Genomic DNA, 23,931 nt, shown 5'->3' with positions numbered 1-23,931 from the left:
TCAAGAGTATAACTGGGCTAAAATTAGACAAATCCATGTCAGCACCAGATCCTGGATTCTCTTTACACAGACATGACACAAACTGTTGGTTGGCTTTGAATGATTTTCGGTATTAGTAATCTGTTTGTGGTTCGTACTTGCTTGGGAAAAAAAAAAGTATGGCAGAATTCTTGGCCTGGTATTTCTAATAGGATTTTACTAATCCATTCTCGCCCGTTGCAGTGGCCTGTCGAACAAACGGCTACTTCAGCTCTGTATTCTTGACATGGTCCTTTAAAACTGGGTTAACCCATTTACAGTATCATTGCTATATTACAAAACAAGTACAGGATAATCTATGACGTTAGAATAATAATTACAGCTGAGAATAGGAATAATGTGCTAATTGTCTTGACTCAGTTTAATTCTTGCATCAGAGGAAACTCAATGGGTTCCTTTGAGGAATAAACACACGACATGCACAATGGCAGGGCATCTGTATTTGTGCAATCTCAACTAAAAAGGCTCCACGAAGACAAGAAACAACTGCTTTAGCTGCAACTATGACTGTCTTAACCTCACACAACACAACACAACAAGCCCTCGAGTCCTTGAATGATTGATTATATGCACACTACAGAGATAAAGCGTAGCACCGTTCGCATTTGAGGGCCACGTGTGACGTCATTTCCAGATATAAAGAAGGTATTTTTGTGCACAAAAGATAAATCTCAAATCTCGGTCATGCACATGAAGTCAGGCCGTCCAGCAATTATTTGAATGTCCTTGGTTGCGCCTCCTTCTTCTGTGAATTGGAATAATTAAGCATAAGAATAATCTGTGATTAATGAGTCTTTCCTGGAAGTTGAGACGAAGACCTCCACCCGTGTGTCACCTGCAGTATGTGCACAGGAGAAGCTTTTATGCATCACTTATGCTCCTAATGATCTTGATGAAGAGGGAGTTGTGTGCCAGACACATGACTCATTATTTGTAATCAGCACAAGCCCTTCTCACTCCCCCAGACGAGAGATCGGAAGACTTACATTTTCTATCGAGGTGAATGTGTCCGCTTTGTGTAAGAGCTGCGGTCAAACAGAGTGCTATGTGATCTTAATATGCTCTTGTGAAATGGATGCGTAATCAAAGTATTGCAGAATGAGATCCTCTGCTGAACATAAAAAAAAGCTTACCAAGGTTTTGGTTTTTTCGAATGCAAGTCAATGGTAGCCCTGTGCACTTGAATGAGAGTTAACAGAAATGATCCCAAAACCCAATTCACCCAGCCAACTGATTTGCATATACTATTATTAATAATTACTTAAAGCTGCAGTCCGTAGTTTTTTGGGGTTAAAAATTATCCAAAATACATTTTTGAGCAAGTACATAACCAGCCAGTGTTCAAAACTCTCCGCTTGCCGTAGCTCGATTCAAAACGGTAAGCTTGTAATAATGTATTTAATTCCAGTGGTACTGGTGGATTTCCGCGGGAAATTCGAGCATGCGTCATTACGTCACACCTGTCCACATAAAGAAGAGTCCCGGCTAGTCGGCTATGAGTGTGAGGATGTTGGAGGAGGAGATTTATATCCTTTTCTCGCAGCATTTGATATAATTAAACTTGATGGTGGATCCAGAAAGGTTCAAACAACAATCATCAGTGACAACTGGAGAATCACCCGTTGTAAAACGCGAAAGACTTCGGAGAAAAAAGAGAGACTGCAACCGGCCCATGCGGAAACAAGGACAAATATGGGAAGGGCATTAAATGTAGTCACGCAATGATAAGCGATCGTTAGAATTAATCAGCGCGATTTACTGTAATGCTTTTTTCCCCTTAACATTAGTTGGTCAGAACAAAAGTGGATGTTACTTACTTGTTCAGATTACATTTTCCGGTGAAAATTCTTATGTTGGTCATACTTCCAAAAAGTAGAATCTGTGATTGCGAATGACAGTATCCACACCACCAGCGCGGTGATTGACAGCCGCACATTCACCTCAAAACATTGGATTCATCCGCGCTGTGCTGTGCCGAGGCACAACCCACGTAAACTCAACATTATCCATCTGCAGTCCTGGAGGCCGCATTTTCAGGACCCCAGTTCTTTGTGACAGCGCCACCTACCGAGTCGGAGAACCGCAGTCCCAGGAACGGATTTTCAGGACCCTAATTTTGGAGGACCAGAAAAAAGTGCCGCCAAGGCCAGCATTTCCACCCAGTTTTAACTACATTAGAGTTTGAGGGGTTTTTTTTACAAGTTTTATTACACCCAAATACTACTTTCTTTATTGCAATTAAACCTGGTTCCTAGGAATGTTGAGAAATGATTGGGTCTAAGTAGCATAATATAATAACTCAAGTAAAATAAACAAGGAATCATGTTATAGTCATTTCGGTCACTAGATCAACCACATTTTCAAGTACAGAGGGAAGACAAGGATGACTCTGGGGGTAGATTTAAGATTGTGTATATTTTACAAATTAATATATAACAACTGAACTTGAACACACACAAAAACAAATTTGTTCATGACGTGAACCACATAGACAGAACTTCATGGACAACAACATCATCACTGACTCCTAAGAGAGAGAAAGAGAAGTGAATTAAATAAGGAACATTTAGTTGAACATGTTCTACTCTCTAATTTTAAATTTCATATTTAAAAGATCTTAGTTACCACAGAGTGCACGCAGTACACACATATACGATACAAAAATAATGATATCAATCAAATGTTTGGTTTTTTTTACTGTAAAATTTCTGTATTCGGTACCAATACCAGTGAAAATCCATGGTTCTCGGTATCAATTTCGCAGTTCGTACCGCTTTCTCCTTTCCACAAACGCTTGCTCTCCCGTGGAGTCTGTCGTTGCTATGCAACCACGAACAGAGGCGCGCCTGGAAAAATGAGCGCGCCGCGTCGCTTCTATATTGTGCTACTGCTAACAATTCATTTTACAGCATTAGAGGCTAATATATGATGGCTATGCATTCAAGACTATTTAACAAATCACCATCACGTTGGCTACGTTAACTTTCCAATGAAATGCGTCACAATTGTTTTTAAAGTTAAAGAAATAAAAAGTGATTCACATTTGATACTCACACTCTGATTGTCATCCATCTTCGCTGGTCCTCTAATTCGGTAGGTGGCGTTGTTACTAAAAACCTAGGGTCCTAGAAATGCGGTCCTAGAACTGGGGTCCTGAAAATGCACCCTCCGGTTTTGCAGGCAGATGCTACTCCGTAAAGTTGATAATTCTTCGAATAACTGCAATTGCAGATTTCGAACAGAGATGGCGACAAAGAGGAGAAACTGCGGACTGCAGCTTTAAGTTAGCAATACTAACCAGCAATACTAAGCCATGTCTGGTTTACATGGCATAAGTTTCAAACAAAAAGTTTGTTTAAATGTAGATCATTTGGCTGTCTATTCAAATTGCTATTTTAACCTGAAATCATCCTGACTAGATTCGGCATGAATTGATATACAAAAACATGAAAAAGGAAAATGTGGATAATATAATAGAATAAATAGAATATTTACGCATGATCTAACTTGGGTCTATTTTTTTCAAAATGACTAGTCATGACTTTACATAAAATGTCTATACTAAGTGTAACCTAAATTATATTTAATTATTGATTAAAACTTGTTTTTAAATTTTTAATATTAATAAAAATAATATAAATAACTATGAAGTGTTGACCATGCCCAATATAATGAGCAAATACCTTAGACAAGTATCATTTTTAATCTAAATTACTAAAACAAAAGGTTTATGTCCATATCCATATCAGTCTTAAAAATAAAAGTTAACCCGTTAATAAAATAACCCGTATGATCATGGGTGATATGAAGAGCATACAGTATAATAAATCATAACCCCCGGTTTCACAGACAAGGCTTAAATCTAGACCCAGACTATAATGCATGTTTGAGATGTTTTAACTGAAAGCAACTTGCACTGATATATCTTTAAATACGTCACTGCCGTTGTTTTGTCTCAAGATGAAAACCATGTTTTTTTCCCCGAGGCACGTTTAGAAAATGTCCTAATTGAACTAAGGCCTAATCTTGGCTTAATCTAAGCCCTAATCCTGGCTTAATCTAAGCCCTGTCTATGAAACCAGGTCCAAGTTTTTAAAAAAAATTTTTTTTTTATCTTTACACAACCATTCAGAAAAGAAAAAAAAAAACACTGACAAACCTTTACTTTTAAAATATACATGTTAACGTGACATTCATTGCAAACTGTCTGAGGGTTCTCGAGCGTCTCTCTGATCTTTCAGGACGAGCGCTCATAGGGAGAATAGCAACGCTGCTGAATTTGTGCGTTTAATTTGTAAATCTCCCTGACTATGGAGTAATGGAGGCCTAAGGCTTTAAACAATCCTTTCTGAAACCTGTTCCAGTCTCATGGGCTTTAATACAACCACCTGACTGCAGACATTTTTTTCCTCTACAGTCTTGATCACTGACACCATTAGTCTATACAATGTGCTTGGCTCGCTAAATACTTTCAGATCATGGCAAAATTTCAGATTGTGCATCTTGTACTAATGTCAATTAAACTGGCTGTTATGGAGTAACTCCTTCAAGGCATTCCTGTCACGTTTACAGAAATGCTTGAGAAAGCTCTATATTTCCTTACCTCGCCTTTCCTTCTGGATATTTAATACATAAACAATCTGATTCAATAGTTCTGAAACACTTACCTCCACTACACTGATGAATCACATTACCGCAATATTTTGTCTCTATTGTAAAGCCTTTGAACAATTGGCTTGGAAATACTATAGTACTATGACTTTAATATAATGTGATGTTGGAATATTGTGTTTGATGCACTATTTTGCATTTTTGAACAGAATAAAAGAACTTCTGATTCTTTGCACTGCCATAGTAAGGATGAATAGTTATAGTTAAGAGTTGGTTCTTAACCAATGCACATTAATCCCTATATGATTGATAGTAACAATGACACTTGAGCAAACACCACTAATAAATGAAGCTGAACCTACAGGATTCCCACTGTTTTCATGTCAGTCAGTGATGAACATTGTCCCGGATGCTGCAACAGAAGGATTGACTCCTTTATTGATCTGGATTCTGATGTGGATTAAAGCCAGGAGCTCCAATTAGTGAAAGTGTTTAAGACTTCTCACACTGGTCAGAGAGGACGTGACAGACGCTCTTGACCAGCACACATCCAGATCGGTTCCCACTGCAATTAACCTTACAGACACTCAGTTTAGGATCAGCGGATGAGAACAGCTTAATTGGATCAGGAGAAATGAAAGGAATGACACACAAGCAAAACCTTTGGCACGGTGACTGGCCTCACGTCATGTGAGCGAGAGACGGGTTTAGATCATTTCGCGTCCGGTTATTTTGGAGTTTAACACACGATCAGCACAGGCAGAAATAGGTGTATAAAATAACATTTAGGATTTTGGAAAGTTTAAAACAAAGAAATGTTGTGCCGTAAAATGAAGAATAAATATAGCAAAGATAATATGAATGGTCAGATTTACCACGAGTATGTGTCGCCATTAAAGAGAGAATGACCTGGCTGGCTGCCTGCATAATGGGGAGGGGCTACATGGTAGCTCCGCCCCATACTTACTCTGATTGGCTCGTTGTCTTTCACAGGTGTGTATAATAGGAAAGGTGTTTGGAGTTGTCTTTACAGTAATGTACAGACAATACAATATTAGCCTACATCATGCAATGGCAAGAGAAATTAATTGAGATGTTAATTCGAGGGACTTAACAAGTTAAAGTAGAGAAACACCAATAAAATATTAAGTAAAAGTGAGGTTTCTAATGCGACAAGTAAGATATACCTAAAATAGGTTAAAGCTCAGTCTTTGTCTATTCATTGTTATGAATTATTAGGTGCACACTTATAAGATCTGAGAATTTGATACTACTCGGATCTTGGCTCATTTAAGCGGAACCATACCAAATCAAGTGTTTATTGTTCACTTGATTCGCTTGTTAAATGGATAGAAAATTCTGTCATCATTTAGGCCTACTCGCCCTCAAGTTGTTCAAAACCTGTATGAGTTTCTTAATTTTTTTGAACACAAAATAAGATATTTTAAAGGATGTTGGTAACCAGACCAAAAATAAATGAATAAATATATGGCCACTGTCAACTGTCTGGATCATTTGGCACACAGGCATGTGGCGGAGCGACAGGTTCTGCACATTTACCAGGTGTACTCTAGTAGTACTTGATTAAACCCTATGATTAAACCATAGACAGTATATAAACGGATTAAAGGGATAGTTCACTTTGAAATTAATTGTTGGTATGTTTTAGCTTACCTCAAGGGCATCCAAGATGTAGGTGTCTTTTTTTCCGCAGTAGTTTCAATTTTGATATTTTTAGGTCAAACCGTTCTTGTCTGTCAGTCATATAATGCAGGTCTATTGTCATTATCTCAAAACACAAGCACAGAGTCCAAATTAAAACAATTCCCCGTCGTCCAAATTAAACAATTCCCCATCGTAAGTACACATTGATGGCCTAAGACATGAAACGAGCGGTTTGTGTGAGAAAACGAACAGTATTTATATCGTTTTTACCACTTATACACAGCCACGTCCGAGTGATCTGATCTGACGTGTTTCGTTTTCTCACACAAACCGCTCGTTTCGTGTCTTAGGCCATCAATGTGTACTTACGATGGGGAATTGTTTAATTTGGACGACGGGGAATTGTTTTAATTTGGACTCTGTGCTTGTGTTTTGAGATAATGACCATCGACCTGCATTATATGACTGACAGACAAGAACGGTTTGACCTAAAAATATAAAAATTGAAACTACTGCGGAAAAAAAGACACCTACATCTTGGATGCCTTTGAGGTAAGCTAAAACCTACCAAAAATTTATTTCAAAGTGAACTATCCCTTTAAACCCAAGTATATTTAGCCCTCTAGCGGTTCTGATGTGAAACTGCAAGTTACTCGTGTGTCAGATGAACAGCTCCTAGAACGTCACGTGTTGTCATCACGCTAACGGCGTGAACACAGATAACTATCACTAGATTTCTTACCTGTCTGGAAATAATTTACACCATATCTGGATTGGTTTTAAATCCTTTGAAGTCTCTGGGTTATCAGCATATCCGAAAAGCAGTCCGATGTTCATTTGAGTGGCATAAGGGTTTTATCACCTTCCCTTTTTGCTTGTAAACTGTTCTGAAGGAGGCTTCTTTGTACAACGTGGTACAACTCAGGTGGTTGCTTTTTAAATGATCCATTGTACTATGTTGCTTATTAGTCTGTCACAACTATTAAATAAAACTCCTGCCGCTCCGAACACACGCTGTAACGGACTTCCTCTCTTGTTTACGCACGTGACATGCAGACAAAATTTCCCGCGATATCCGACCCGTCGGCTTAATTTATAGATCATGATTATAAGCTTACCATTGTGACGCGTGGAAAGGCAATGAAAGTTTTTTAAACACAAATTTTTAATGAACTGGCTCAGTTCTTTTTTAACCAAAATGTTGCCATACTGCAACTTTAACTTTTTACTCAAAGTGCTATGCTATAAAAGCATAATGAAATTTTGGAATTAAATTAGAAAAAAATAAATTATGATCCTTACAGTACATCTTTCCCCCCCTTGGTAAATCGCATATAGATAAGTGGTTAAGAAAACAGAATTTACATTTATTATGGCAGACGCTTTTATCCAAAACAACTTACAGTGCATTCAAGATATACATGCTATCAGTTCATGCATCTCCTGGGAATCAAACCCATGACCTTGGTCTTGCAAGTGCCATGCTCCACATTTTGAGCTACAGTAAATTTCCGCTAGTGGTGAAAGGAACCACAATAATGACCCACATTACAGTAGCCTTTCTGTTGATCCCATTGCAAACTGTGTAAAGTGTACAGAGAATAAAGCAGTGATGATTTCTGAAGAGATATATTATGGGGTGAGCTTTCCTTCAGTGCAATGAAGCGCGATGTGCACATATGAATTACACACACCTCAAGCTTTAGGAAATGCACACGGATGCCAGGGACACGACTTATCTTATGGTACGTCTACAAAGCTGACGTTTAGAGGGCTGATTCAGAACATTGTGGCTGTCAGCATTAAAAAAAAAACTATGGTTTTAGACAAATCCGCAACTAATGAGTTCAAAGCAACACGTCCCTCAAGCCCTGTTTATAATCCACTTATATAAGTGTCCTTTCACTACATTATTTGAGAAGAAAAAATCAAACAATGTGCCATAATACTTCATGCTGAACGCCAACTAATTTGTCGAACTCTGTTTTTCATAGAATTGCTTCAACATCAAATTGGCACACACCCTAAACATAGATCAACACTGAAGCCAAGTACTAGACTTGAAGTGATTTAAATGAGCTTGGTAAAGTTGAGTGCATATTTTTTGCTTAATATAAGAGCAATTTGACCTGGCATAATGGGTGTGGGATCTTACCTTGACTTTGATTGAGACAGGAGCCATTTTCAAGCCTTAAAAACCCATAGACAATTGTATAAAAATGTGATGTTTTACCCTTTGTCGTGAGCATGTTTAGCTGAAAACCTTCAGACTGAATTAGGGGTGAAAATCAATGAAGCAATAAATAAATAATTAAAAACACAGACACATTCGATACCACAGTATTTCACTCGTATTATTAAACTGTATTCACATTACAACATCCACAATGTTCAGCTTGTGACAGGTTCTAATAATCTCAATATATATTTTCTGTATGTTACATTATACCAAGAGGCACTTCCAGTAAGTCTGGCAATAGAGGAGCTACAGTATAGTGTCTAAATTACAAAACAGTAAAAATAAATAATGTTTATCTAAAAGACTTCTGTTGTCGTTTTCATATTTTTCGTCCCTTTTTTTTTTGGCTTTGTTTTTGTTTCGTTTCATTTTTAACCTGTACACAATATCGTTTTGTACAAAATGGAACAACAATCAGCGATAAAATGAATATTTCACTTTACGAATACTGGTGATTTACACAGTTCCCCTTTCTATAGGTATTGCTACATGTGTTAAGTGCAAGATACAAGTGAGAAGAAAAATAATTATTTTGTCAGTGAAGTGCCGACTATATATATATATATATATATATATATATATATATATAAAAAGTACAAGTCTCATTTCTCTTTCTCAGAGAAGTGTAAAGCTTGTTTGGTTCTCAAGGTGAACGAAACGTGTGCCCGGTGGACACGGTTATCAGACGCGTACAGCTGAAGATGAAGGATTGAGTTATGAACAGGAAAAATATAAAAACGATCAGCTTTTCCAGTGAACCTGACATGCTGGTCAAGTTCAAAAAAATCTGGAGGGATGCAACCCAGTCATCGTACATTTCTGCAATACCTGAACAGGTATTTGAGCTGAACTATACAGACTGTCATTAATTTCACTCCTAAGGGCATCTGTTATCTGAGAAAATACATGAATTTAGTCACATGACATTATAATGATCCTGCCATTATGAACATGTCCACACTGGCTTCTCAAGACGTGTGCCGCTCATTTGGACACGAGAGTTTGCGTAACGTACATGATCTGGAATCAGAGCCACCAAACGCAGATCAGAGCTGAAAACCGGTGTAGGACAGGGACGCATGCTTGCCATGCCGACACACACAGGCAATCCTGAAGCACACGCACAAGCACATCAAATGTGTAGGGTCGCTAATTCCACAGTTTTTGTTAAGTCTCTCTGAATACTGTCTGGGTGGAAGCAAATCTGAAATAATGGACCTGTCTTTGATGATTCCGGGTTTGAAACACTTTGAGACATCAATATCTATGACCTTTGATCGTCAAAGACAAAGACGATCAATTCCCAACATTGCAAGGCAATTCCCAACATGTGCCCTCTGCTATTATGCTAATCACTTGGCAATGACATACATTTTTCAGACAGAGTAGGCCTCCCATCATCCAACAGTAAGATGAAGAGCGGAGCCATATTGCATACTAGATTCTTTCATAATGTCACATATTTCTTAGTTAACCTGGGAAATAATGTTTTTAGGGGGATTTTATTCATCTGGAATTGATTGTAGGTTATGATATTATCAGTTAAATTTATTTTGGGAAATATCCCAGCTAACAGGAAACGTTCTCAGAACGATCTGGCTATAGGCTCTCTAAAAGTTATGAACAAACGGCTCTTCCACTAACGTTAAAGGGATATTTCACCGCTGGAAAGATGAATGTGTATTTAAATTGGGTCATTTATGTAGTAGAAATGTGAAATTATTTTAGAAGTTGGTGCCTTCTAGACTGAGAAAAGCCAGAAAATGTATTTTTGGCTAATGTGGATGAAAGACTACAACTCCCAGAATGCACTTGCTTCGCCGCCCTACGAGGCCACTCCCAAGCCACGCCTCCCGGTTACAGAGGGCAGTATCGGAAGAAATGATACAGCTAGGCTACTAGTCGACTCGAAACTGAAAAGACGGCGTTTTATGGTGAGATCCCCCTATGGGCGGGTTGAACACATGCGGGACGAGCTCCTCCTACTGGCTGGAGTCTCTCGCCTCTGGACAGAGAAGCCTCAGATGAGCTAAATGATGATTTTTGCGTCATCGGAGGTTTATTTCCAGACACACAATATAGAAATCTCTCGTCTCAGGGGGACATGAGGGAGGGAAGCACGGTCACTCGAAAATACTACCGGGTTTCTACTGATACAAAGCTTAATGCTAACCGGTGAAGTATCCCTTTAATAGAGCGTTTGTTTTAAGTTATCTGGTCTATAATAATGTTCTCAAAAACGATTATTTATACATTGTCCATGGAACGTTTTCCCTGAAATGTTTTTAAATGTTACTACTTGTTTCAGAATGTTCAGTAAAAACATCTAATAAACTGGAAGTTTTGAACGATTAAAGAACATTCAGAAATAATGTTTTTATTACTTGATAAGAACGTAGCAAAATGTTCTTAGAACTTATTTTTGTTAGCTGGGAATGTAACACTTTGATGCATGACGTCCACAACAGTGCACAGATCTTTAAAAGCCATTTTTAAGGTGAAGACCTTTGACACTTACCCATAATTTATTGTGACAATCCTTTTTATAGTATATTCTGTTTTTATTGTGATAAATTCAAAATGGCAAACAAAAGTGATGCAGCAAGTAACAACTACTATATTTTATTGCAGTGGACAGTAACGCTCTAAAAATGCGTTATTTTTGAACAAAAAATAATTATTTTTATATATATATATTTATTTAAAGGTAATAAAAACATCAAGACTACTATTTGTGATTTAATAATTCATGCACCAAAGGGTTAATATCTCTGGCCTGAGGTTACAAATCTAGGGCCTAATGCAGAATTATAATACCCTCCACACACGTCCTCACAAGCACACATGGCCTTCACATGCTCTTCCAGCCACTGAGAAGACCGGCTCCGGCAGGGGTGTCTGGCCCTGCTCCTGGAGGGCCACTGTCCTGCAGAGTTTAGTTCAACCCTATTAAACACACCTGAACCAGATAATCAAGGGCTGTGTCCAAAATCGCCCCATATACCCATTTTAGCGGTGTCCGAAACCATGGTGGATGTTATCGAATGCACTCATTCAATCCCATAATGCACCGCAACAACGAGTGTACAACTGCTAGAGAATACCCATTACTGTAAGGGATGTGCCGAATTAATTCCCATGTCTTGCCAAAAGATGTTGCCTGGAGCTGAATCATCCATTCATCCATTTTCCAAACCGCTGGTCCAATGTGGCTACAGCGTCATATCATACAGGAATAAATTCCTTTTTAATTAATTATTAAATTGTTTAATTGTGACCCTGGATCACAAAACCAGTCACATGTCGCACGGGTATATTTGTGGCAATAGCCAACAATACATTGTATGGGTCAAAATTATCAATTTTTCTTTTATGCCAAAAATCATTAGGATATTAAGTAAAGATCATGTTCCATGAAGATATTTAGTAAATTTCCTACCTTAAATATATCAAAAAAAATTTTTTTGTGAGTGAATGCAGCAAAATCGTGAACATAAATGAACAACTTTAAAGGCGATTTTCTCAATATTTCGATTTTTTTGCACCCTCAGATTCCAGATTATCAAATAGTTGTATCTCGACCAAATATTGCCCTATCCTAACAAACCATACATCAATGGAAAGCTTATTTATTCAGCTTTCAGATGATGTATACATCTCAATGTGGTCCAGGGTCACAATTAAGGTTTAGACATCCTAGTTTCCATGACAGAGTTCAAGATAAATATTTCATCACAACTAGAGCTGCCAGTTTGCTAACTTTCAAATAATTATTAAACAGGGAATTCACTCCCTCCCTTTCATTCCCTCCTTCAAGTGTACAATATTAGTGGACTAATGTAGGGAATAGTGAATGAGGGTATAGGTGGCGATTTCGTACACAGCCAAGGTCTTACTAGGCAGGTGTGTTGAGGCGAGTTGGAGCTAAACTCTACAGGACAGTGGCCCTCCAAAGAGCTTGGACACCCCTGAACAAAAATGGTGTTTCATACTTTGGGGAGAATGAATTTGAAGTCATATTTGGCACACACACGGTTGGAGCTGTGTGATAGTCACACAGCAACAAAAAGAAAGTGCAATTGGAAACGCTACCAATCTACTGTACACATAGGGTCGGTATTGCTTAAATAATTTGCTGAACTACATTGCACCACATTGCCTGATAATATTAAGGCTTACTCTGCGTTTCGATCAAAGGGGACGTTTCAAAGATGGGTCTAAAGCACATGACCGTCGCCTCCTACCAGGTGTTTTTAATTGGCTCTCCTTCAAAGTGACTGAAGGCATCGGACTCGGCCTGATTAAACATCGGACTCGAGGTGATTAAGCCCGCAGAAGTGTTTCATCTCGCCGTCACGAGCAATCTGCCTCTTCCGGCACATCAAAGGCGAGCGCGGACAGCCGTGTCGACCGGTGCCCGTATCTCATGTGCCGCACATGGTCTCTGGACCCGCTCATGTGAGAGGGACGGTGTTCGGCGTCTCATCCCTTGGGCTGAGGAGCTAGCAGTCGCTCACATGCCTGCCTGCATCTCCACGGCGGCTGCGTGACACGACTGTGAAGCATAACTATGGCCTTGTTTAGAGGGAGAACATGTGACTGCGGGGGAATGCGGGACCCCGAGGCTCTCTCGACGGGCCATGCGCTCCAGTCAGCGCCTTTGATCAGTGAAACTTGCCAGAGCAGTTTAGTCTGCTCTTAAAACTTGCTGGAGCAGTTTACTAAGAAGCTTAAATGCAGGAACAGAAGCTCCTCTTGACGGGGAGAGAAAAAACGGGGATGTCTGTAAAGTTTCGGATGGTACAAACATTTGTTAGGGTACATGGAAACGAGAGGAATGACGTGATGTACTACTGCATGCCGTATGGATGAGGGCACTGTATGTGTGTGTGTGTGTGTGTGTGTGTATATATATATATATATCAAATCACCTGGTAAAACAACAATTGGGCTATTGTTAAAAAGGCCATTGACGTTTTGAAGAAATTACACTTTAAAAAACAACTAAAGATTCCCTTTGTCCTCACAAATCAAGATTCAAAAGATTAAAAAGTTGCAAGAAAGTCCGTAAAAACCAATGACTCCTTGTACCGTTATCCAAAAACAGTCTGATCCTGAGAAATGTAAGATCTCAGTTCATGGACTAATGAAATGCCGAGGGAAAAAGGTGAGGGAAGAGAATGACGAGCATTCGGCATGACGCCTTCAGAAATGGGACAAGGACAATGGTGCAAGCATTTGCAATAGAAAGGACCTCTGGAAAGTAAAAAAAAAAAAAAGAGCAATGGCAGGACAGACATATGGTGTTAACATGTGGAGTCTTTTGTAGCATTTTCACAAATGCATGCTGTTTCTGGGACATTTGCTTTCGTCCACTGCGGATGATGGGATTCGTGAGTGAGGCGCAATGCCTTTAAGGAGCTGGCGAGAGTCACGGTGGATTGATTTCTCTTTCCCGACTTTGACACTAAGCTCCTCAGAAATTCTTGTTGAGTAGATGTGTGGGACGAGCCTGCAAAACTTGTGTCGCTGCAGGTCACTGGGACCCCTGTCGTAGTTTTTGGGGGGGTTAAGGTGCAGCTGGAGGAGTTTCGCCAGAAGGACTTGCAAAACTGACCAACATGACGTCTAGAAAATATAGGAAACCCCCCTCCCCCCTATGTCCCCGTCGATTTTAGCATCAAACCTCACTTGAGTGTCTAGCACTCAGAGTTCACAGCCCACTCATTGTTAATCAAACCCTTTGTCCCGAATCACCCCTTCCCACCCTGTTTCCTTTAGGCACATGTTCCCCAAGCATCTACAGTGTTGTGTCTAAGTGATGTGCTGGCAACCATTTCTTAGAAGTCTCGCTTGCCTATAAAAAGTTTTCAGACAATGTTCTCGTCTAAAACCGGCAAGTCATTCATTCCGGATCCTCGTCTTTCTCGTCTTCAGTTTCCTCTCGTTTTCCCATTAGCTCCGCATCGTCTTCTACAGTTGTTGTGTCTCCCTTTGCAGTCCCGTCTGCTTCCGCTACAGTCGCACCATCTGTTTCCTCTGTTTCATGTGTCTCTTCAGGTACAGGACTCTCCTCCTCCTCTGCTGACTCCTCCTCCTGGTCGTCTGTTGGCTCCTCCTTGCTCCCAGGCTCCTCCTCCTCTTCATCAATGGCTAGGATTGACTCCTCCTCTTCTGTCTGGCTTTGGGACTCTTCTGCAATGACCTTCTTCCACATCTCATGGTTCTCCAGCAGGTGCTGGGTGATCTGGCAGAACACTTTCCGTCGTTTCTTGGGTGCGTCTTTCTCTAAAAAAAGTAAATAAAGATAGTGTTAATAGGTTTTTCATGCAGCAGCTTTAAGTGATGATGTAGAAAAATGTTGCTTATACAAGTAAAAAAAATAAATAAATAAATAAATTTGATTAAATAAAAAAAGCTGGTCTGTTTTGTTTTATATATAAAATTTTTTTTTATAAAAAATAATTAAAAAAAATTAAATAAAAATAATAATATATATATATATATATATATATATATGTATGTATGTATGTATATATATATATATATATATATATATTTTAGTATTGCAAATTTATCTTATTTGACTAGCAGCTTTAAGTTATGACCTATATTTTTGTATTTTTGTAAAGAAATGTTGCATGTGTAAAGTAAAAAACTAAATAAAAAAATAGACATGCAATGTGTCTGCTTAAATACACACAGTTCCACATAAATCATATTTAATATTTATAAAAAAAAATATATACATTAAATAAATAAATATAAACACATATTTGATCTCATATTAATAAATATATATATAGATTTTTTTTCTGAAACATTTTTAAATCCATTTTCAGTTTAGTTAAACTGTTACATGTCTATATGAAATGGTTCTACTGACGGGGCAATCAGATTTTATTTGGCGATAGAGACCGTGATCATAATTTTCATTAAATATGGGTATAGCTAGGCCATGTTCACACAGCAGCAGAATACGGTTGTCAGTCCTGTATTTGAGTCCTTAATACGGTTACGTTCACACACAGTTCAGTTATTTACGGGAGTGACCAAACTCACACCTGTAAATTCTAGTACCATATTCTCAGAAAACCTGAGCTGTGTGAATGGAAAACTAGTTGTCTGTCACATCATTGAGTGCGAAAAGCTACAGTAGGTTGCTGATTGAGTTGACTCACAACTGTAAGTAAATGTGGTTGTTAATCCCAATAACTGACAGTGTGAATGTAGCCTTATTTCGATCTGATATTGTACTTGATCTGCAAATTATGAGAGAAAACAAAAAAGTGACTCACGGGAAAGTTCTGAGCTGGAGGAGGCGTCTTCCTCCGGTGTGTCTTCCTCATCCTCTTCATCTGTCTCCGTCTCTTCCTCAGCATCCTCGCCCTCTTTGGGCAGAGGGTTGACCCAGTGCCCAGGCATGAGGGCAGCAGAGTCATAAGAGTTGCAGAGAGGCCCGACGATGTGTGTGATGAAGGACTCCTGTAGTTTGGCCAACTGGGGTGCTGAGCGGTCCATGAAGGGGCTAATGGGAAGGCCCAAGCTGGATTCTTCATCACCCTGAAACACCAGAATGAAGAGAAAACACATTTTACTAGTGCTGTCAAAATGAACGTGTTAACACATGCAATTAATATTTAAACACTTAAAAAATAGTTCACGCAATTAACGCAACATCTGTTTTTTCACGTCATCCTTTGGCTAGAATTACATTATATTATCACACTCTTACAAATGTCTGTCATTAAGGATAGATAATCAAAGAACTAAACTCACACTCTTGACTGAATAACTTTTGTAGCTTTAATAAGGAATAATCTATATTTAATCTATAATTTATGCAGTGAAGACTGTGAACTTTATTCAATTTCGGTATATATCCTACCTGTAAATCTTAAAGCACTGTTTACAAGGTTACATGTGTCAAAAACAATGAAAACAACACGTTTTCGTGCATTTTGACAGGACAAATAAACATTTTAACTGGCCTGACTGGGCCAATAGAAAAAATTAAGCACTGATGTAATGATGGGCAGGTGAATGTGACATTTATTATAATGTATTTATGTGAAAACTTAAATTAAAAGTTGTTATATTTCTTTAAAGCCTAATAAATGTTCAAATTGATAGCTTTCAATTATACTGTATTGCTGAATGGATATAATAAATGTCTAAAATTGATGGGAAAAAATCTATTTCATAGAGACATCAGTAGCAGTGTTGTTATCTGTGATGCCTTCTTTCATAAAAAGATGCCATTAAACAAATATTTCAAATATAGGCTACTTTGTTGTTTCTACGTCAATTTGGAGATTAAATGTGAAATTATTACAATATAAAAATATATGAAAACTTTAATGTTCAGTGCGATTAATCGTGATTAATTACAGAAAAATGTGTGATTAATTAGTTAATTTTTTTAATCGATTGACAGCACTAACATATATATGTGTTATGCTGCAAACCCATTTTTATCAATTGCCAAAAAAATCTTTTCTAATAATTTTTTTTTTTTTAATCAAGTTCTGTCTACATTAGAGAAATATGGGTTGCAAATGATGTTTCAAGTTATTTTAAAAATATTTGAAATCCTTCTTGGTTGTTATAAATGAAAAATCTTCTGAAATAATATTGTTGTTCATCTGCACCTCCTATGGTGGATGAAAAGCATCACGGGAACTGATGTCACCAGAAAGCATTACGACGAGCATATGAAAGCTGCATCACGTCAGTGCTAACAAATCTAAAATCCATCCTGAAAAAGAAATGCATTCAGTGATGTGCAAATACAGTATACATTTCATTTCGATTCCGAAATGCTCCACATAGTGCAGATTTATCATATCTGATTGATGGCTAATTTGCATTTTTGTTCAAATTATGCAGCGCTGCTGAGCAGATATTTTATACCCATCCCCACCATCTATTGCATTAAACAAGTAACGATATTACCAACAGTATATGCTCAGTATATTCAAGCACAGCCGAGGAGTCACACACTTGATTGGATTTTTCCAGTTCAGGAAAGAAACATACTTCACAGACCTTCTACCGCTATAAAACTAGGTCAACCTTCCCATGGACGGGGGAAACACACCCAGGCACGAGAGGTCTGGGCTTTTTTATTTATTTATTTCAGATTGCAGTGCTGAAATAAGTAGGTAATCAGCGATAAGAGGAGCATCATATAGTCCACGTGAGAACATATGCTTCGCAGAACCTGGAGATAAACAATGAGAGCGGAACAACAACAGGCAAGGTCTCGCGTTGCCATGGCAACCGTGCGGTCGATGACGTCACAGGGCAGTGATGTATGTGCGCTGTGTTCTGTCAGGTGCTACTCAGAAGTGCTGGAGAAATGAATCATTCAAGAAACGAAACAGGGAGGGGGGGAAAACAGGCTCCTTTGAAGCAAATAATTTCTAGTCCCTTTTGAAATGCTCTGAATATGGCCAAGGGTGGTCATATGACGCTTTGTAGCTCTGTGACGGGGTCTCGACACAACTGGGTCATCCTCACTCTGTGTTCCTCACAATAATAGACACTCATCGCTGGCATCCAAACAAGCCCTTAATTCTCCGAGAGCATGATCAGAAGACGTATATACAGACAGACTGAACAAGAACACGTGATGTACCGTAATGGTCAACCGATATGAAGCGCAACAGTCTGTTCCGGAAGTAAAAACTCCATTCATTTTGTCCATAGAGAAACTGATTTTGAACGATAACTTATAAACCTTTTAAGAAAGCCCTACTGTGAGCTACGAGGTTGTTCATCGATAGTATTTGCTTCTGTTGAAGCCGTCAGCCTGCATTATTAAAGCTTATTTTAAAAAAAATTATCGGAATCGGAATTCCTGGTGAAAAACTACATTACCCATGATGCTGTGCAGAAAATTCCACCAATCAGAGAGTCGAAACAAGCAGCACCGCCAAAAGATCTTGTTAGCTCCTCCCATTCCCATGAAGCACTGCGAATGACGTAATCGAGTCGATTCTCTCTACGCTCTCAAAATACTTAAATGTTTATATATGCATCATTTGCAATATATATGTTATATATTATATGTTATTATGTTAGTTCATGGATTTTTAACAAATACTTTTTTAAAGTCCCTATGGGATAAAATAACCAACACCCCTAAAAAAGGCATTTCCCCCTATTATTGAAATCCTAGAATCACCCCTGGCTAGCAATATGCTAAAACATGCTAGCAATTTGCTAATTCATGCTAGCAGTGAGCTAAAACGTGCTAATTCAAGCTAGCAACATGCTAATTGCAATGCTAATCTGACATTAAGGTTGAGTTTGGTCAGATTTAGTCTGGCTGATTTATATCAGTCTATCATCAATGCATGGAGTGTTTTACCAGAAAATGTCCTCAGCCACTAGTCTATATTATGACATTATCTATATCTATATTATGTCAATCTATATAGATGAGTGTCCTCAGCACATTCCCAGCAGATCAGCCTGATGTACAAGTTTGCTTACTTCCTGCCCTACATTCTCATTACAGCTGTGAACGTGTTGCCTTCAGCGCTGCTTGGGGAGGATGTAGATGGTTGCTAAGCAACCGCATATCCTTGCCATCCTCTCCAGCCACTCGATGTGAATGATACTGAGACGCCAAGTCCTTACACATGCGCATTCTCGGAGCCTCTTACTATGCTTACTACTTAATGCTGTGACTGAATAGCTAAAAAATGACTTACACACAAACATACATACATCAAAAATAAAGCAGACACTGACCTGTTCGTAGAACTCGTTGACGATGCCTTCCGTCCACTGCAAATGAAGCTCCTTGCACTTCAACGGACCGTTTATATCCGCTAACTTAATACACATTTGGCACACCAGCAGACGATCATTCTCGTTAGACCATTCAATCCCCGAGCAACCGTCATCCCCCACCTGAGCAAACATAAATCAATAAATAAAATGCACAGCAATAGTTGGTCTATACATGCATATCTAATGTACAGTAAGTGCTCACCTTGGCGTTGAACTCAGCCAGAAAGTCAAAGTGTTTCTTAAGGTCCGTGGCCAGTATGGCCTCGATGACCAGGAAGCGAAAGCGTTTGAAATCCATGTGGTCCAGACTGGCCAGAAAGTTGTACTCGGGCCTCGACATGAAGAGATTCCAGGCAGAAGCGGCGTGATGGTTCTCCAACACAGAGCGGTCATTGTAAAGCACGGCCTTGAAACACACACAACACAAGTTTATGGCACTTCAACTATTTTAAGGCTCCAGAACATTGTGACCAATCCCTGAACTTGCAGGCTACAATTCAAAACAACAACTTTGGATATTAATATTCATAAAATATCATAATGCTTCTACAGCATAACATAGAATATTCCATCTTAATACGAAGTAGTGAAACAGTCAAATGGTTGCAGCCTTTTTTACCTTTTTCATCAGACATAAAATTATTAACCTTGAATATGAGCAATAGGAACAGAAAACGGCATGCAAAATTAGCAGACTACATGGTAAACAGGAACCACATTTTAACACACACACACACACACACACACACACACACACACACACACACACACATATCTATAGCCTGACTACGTCAGACTTCGTACTTCCGCTCAATTTCAGTTCGCTTCTGTACTCAGTCTGAGATAGCGACCTATCTCCCAGTTTTCCTCCAGCCTCAAAACAGCCGGCCAATCAACGAACAGAGGGCGGGCTGAGAGCCGTGACGTAGATGCTGATTGTACCGTGGATGCGTAGATTTACTTCACATAATCTGCAAAAGTCGTTCACAGCCATGTTCACTCCGGTATTTCGCTCAATGGTTTTGTTTTCGCATCATACATGTGTTTACAGTGGAAGTTCGATGCGGCTGAGCCGGCGCATAACACACGTCATAACCAAACGTTATGTGATTGGCTTACGGGTAACCAATGATTTTAAACTTCAGACAAGCGCCCCCCCGCGAGAAAGAAAAGCTTTTCAATTATGCCCTTCCAGACTCTGTCTACGAAGCAAAGCGAAGTAGCAGAGTTTGGTATTACCAGGCTAACATATCTACACACCTACACACACACACACACATATATTCACTCATACACACACACACGTTCTCGCGGATGGCGCTCTCGTGAACTCACTCAGAGGAACACACAGAAGAAAATCAATAGTTGAATAAAGTCGTTATTTTTGTTTGTTTTTGCGCACAAAAAGTATTCTCGTCACTTGATAAACTTAAGGTTGAGCCACTGTAGTCACTTGGACTATTTTAACGATGTCTTTACTAACTTTTCTGGGATGGCAGATGAAATTACATAGCAGCCTATGGAGGAGTGAGACCGCTCTCAGATTTCATCAAAAATATCTTAATTTGTGTTCCGAAGATGAACGAAAGTCTTACGGGGTTGGAACAACATGAGGGCGAGTAATTACACAATGACATCATTTTCATTTTTGGGTGAACTAACCCTTTAAGTAATTTATTCTACCTCTGTATTAGTACCGGCTATAATTCTTAAGAAAGCACATATTTACAATACAAGGAAATTACTTCTCCATTGAAACTCTTAATAGGGAAATAGGGGGTAAACTGATTTTGGGGTTGTGTGATGATGGTGATGGTGTGTGTTACCTGTGGAGCGCTGGTGGCCACCAGGAACGCATTGGTCCTGCCAGGATGGTCGTAGTCATGCATGGCAGCCGCGACGTAGAGCGCCATCAGCTCGAGCGCGGGGATGAGGCCGGACAGACACCCGTAACCCTCCTCCTCTACGGGATACGTCCTGGACATCAGGTGCTTTGAGCGGCCGTGAGCGAGTCCACTGTCAGAGTCTGAAGACATAGAGAGTCGGAAAGATGTCTGCAGATTAGTTCACACTGTACACAGGTATTCATAGTCAATATGTATATGCAAATGAGGGCAACACATTTCTGAGAGTATGTGTAAATAATACATCAACCTTTTTCTCATTTTTAAAAAGCCCAAGAAAAATCATGTTTGTTCCTACAGTACAGCTCAAACAGTAGAGCACGGTGTTTGATTCGCAGGGAATGCATGAACTGATTAAAATGTATACCTGACAAAATGTATACATGAACTGAGAAAATGTGTATATATATATATATAGTGCGGCTGGAAAATGCTCTCAGCCAATCAGATTCGAGAACCAGAAAGAACTGTTGTATAAATATATAATATATACAGTTAATTAATGGCACACGTGGTAAATATGATCAAAAATGGCTATAAAAAGTAAATCTGCATCATTTATTCTTTTGATCTTTCATAAAAAAATTAAAAAATAAATAAACTTTCATATAAGTAAATGAATTGAAAGTGGGGGGTAAATAACATTATAAAATAAATGCTTTTCTCCAAAACATGCTGGCCAAAATAATTTTCTCCCTGTTATTAAATACTTTTTGCAACCTCCTTTTGCCAAGATAACATCTCTGAGTTTTCTCCTATAATGCCGGATGAGTTTGGAGAACACCTGACAAGAGATCAGAAACCATTCCTCCATACAGAATCTCTCCAGATCCTTCAGATTCCCAGATCCATGTTGGCGCTTCTCCTCTTCAGTTCAGCCCAGTCACTTTCTACAGGGTTCAGATTAGGGGACTGGGACGGTCATGGCAGAAGCTTCATTTTGTGCTCAGTTACCCATTTTTGTGTTGAGTTTGTTTTGGACCGTTGTGTTGTCCTGAAGGAAGATCCAACTACGGCCCATTATAAGATTTCTAGCAGAGGCCGTCAGGTTTTGATTTTTTATCTGTTGGTATTTGCTAGAATCCATGATACCATGTATCTGAACAAAATGTCCAGGACCTCCAGCAAACAAAATAGGTCCACAACATATAAGATCCAACAGTGTATTTAACAGTAGGCATGGCGTACTTTTTATCCCAGTTTGCACCAAACACATCTAGTGGGTTTGCTGCCGAAAAGCCCTATTTTTGTTTAATCTGACCACAGAATCCGGTCCCTTTTGAAGATCCAGTCGTGTCTGACCACTGAATATGCTGGAGTTTATGTTCAGAGAAGTGAGGAGGATTTTTCTTGAAACCCTCCCGAACAACATGTAGTGATGTAGGGGTTGTTTGATATATTTTTTTTAGACTTTCTGACCCCAAGACTCAACTAATCTCTGCAATTCTCCATCTGTGATCCTTGGAGAGTCTTTGGCCACTCAAACTTTCCTCCTCGTCGTCCATTAAGACAATATAGACACGCGTCCTCTTCCTGGCAGATTCGTAACATCTTTAGTTCTTAATTATTGCCCTGATGGTCAAAATGGGGATTTTCAATTCTTTAGCTATTTCCTTACAGCCACTTTCTATTTTGTGAAGCTCAGCAATCTTTTGATGCACATCAGAACTATATTCTTCAGTTTTACTCATTGTGATGGATGATTAAGGGAATTTGGCCTTTGTGTTTCCTCATATTTAAACTCCTGTGAAACAAGAAGTCATAGCTAGACAATGTCATGTTCCTAGTCACCCTGGTGTGCTAAAAAAAAAAGGGTCAATATTAATGGGATTATACTTCAGAGATATTTTACTTGTAAAAAATTCTAGGGGCTCTAATAATTGTGGCCAACGTGTTTTGGATAAAAATATAATGAGATTTCCCCCCACTTTCAATTCTTTTACTTCAATGAAAGGTTCGATTTGTGCTAATTTTTTGAATGAAAGATCAAAAGGATAAACAATGCAGATTTATTTTTTACAGCCATTTTTGATCATATTTACCAGGGGTGCCATTAATTCTGACCACAACTGCATGTATTTGGCAGGCACTTTTAAGTCATATCATGTGAGCTTTATTGTCATTCCACTGTATGGAGGACATGTCGTTCTTCACAGGACCACACTGTTACATATGGGAGACCGGTTATGCAAGCCAAATAATTGTATCTACAGGACAATGATTGCTAGGCAAAAAATGATCTCGATAAAAATTTTTTTTTTTTTTTTCTTTTTTTTTTGTGAGCTCACAAAGGTGATGTGAGAGTATGAAATTGATGACATCACCACTGCTGTTTTGTGAATTGTCAAACTGATAGTGTTACAACTGACAGCACTCTCTAGTCTCCCCTAAACATATAAAACATTAATATACGCATATCAAAATACTCAGGTCTAGCCTGCATAATATTAAGTATACATATACTTTTCAGTTACAAGCATGAAATTATTTCCATTGTAACTTTTCCAAACTGTAATGCGCTTACCCGAGTCACTAAGTGATCCCAGTGTAGGTAAACCAGGCACAGGCTGAGTAGTGAGGTACCACACTGCATGGAGGACGTCTGTTGCATGGATCCGGTTGTGATCTGGGGAGGAAGACGAGGTTTAATACTGTAAACCACCACTAGGG

At 38.9% G+C, this 23,931-nt stretch overlaps 2 protein-coding genes and 1 long non-coding RNA gene across 6 annotated transcripts in view; 1 reads left to right on the top strand and 2 right to left on the bottom strand.

The window, feature by feature from the left end:
• Positions 1–8,488, bottom strand: part of slco1c1 (solute carrier organic anion transporter family, member 1C1) — a 41,050-nt gene extending 32,562 nt beyond the window's left edge. Inside the window, exon 1 of the mRNA XM_082166779.1 lies at positions 7,058–8,488. The gene's annotated coding sequence lies outside the window, so the exon portion shown is untranslated. The remainder of the gene's footprint in view (positions 1–7,057) is intronic.
• LOC309496758 overlaps positions 1–23,931 on the top strand; it is a 226,906-nt gene that overhangs the window by 7,102 nt on the left and 195,873 nt on the right. The gene's annotated exons all lie outside the window — the stretch shown is intronic.
• Positions 8,649–23,931, bottom strand: part of pde3a (phosphodiesterase 3A, cGMP-inhibited) — a 94,449-nt gene continuing 79,166 nt past the window's right edge. For all 4 annotated transcript variants that reach the window (XM_082166754.1, XM_082166752.1, XM_082166753.1 and 1 more), the window contains 6 exons: positions 23,786–23,887; positions 21,184–21,383; positions 19,560–19,763; positions 19,316–19,477; positions 15,853–16,117; positions 8,649–14,842 (listed from right to left, as the gene is read on the bottom strand). In XM_082166754.1, coding sequence (XP_082022880.1) covers positions 14,460–14,842; positions 15,853–16,117; positions 19,316–19,477; positions 19,560–19,763; positions 21,184–21,383; positions 23,786–23,887 — 1,316 coding nt within the window. In that variant the 3' untranslated portion in view covers positions 8,649–14,459. The remainder of the gene's footprint in view (positions 14,843–15,852; positions 16,118–19,315; positions 19,478–19,559; positions 19,764–21,183; positions 21,384–23,785; positions 23,888–23,931) is intronic.

The sequence above is a fragment of the Leuciscus leuciscus genome (assembly GCF_965113295.1).
Source record: "Leuciscus leuciscus genome assembly, chromosome: 4".
NCBI classification, from domain to species: Eukaryota; Metazoa; Chordata; class Actinopteri; order Cypriniformes; family Leuciscidae; genus Leuciscus; species Leuciscus leuciscus.
This window is presented reverse-complemented; position numbering and strand designations above follow the sequence as displayed.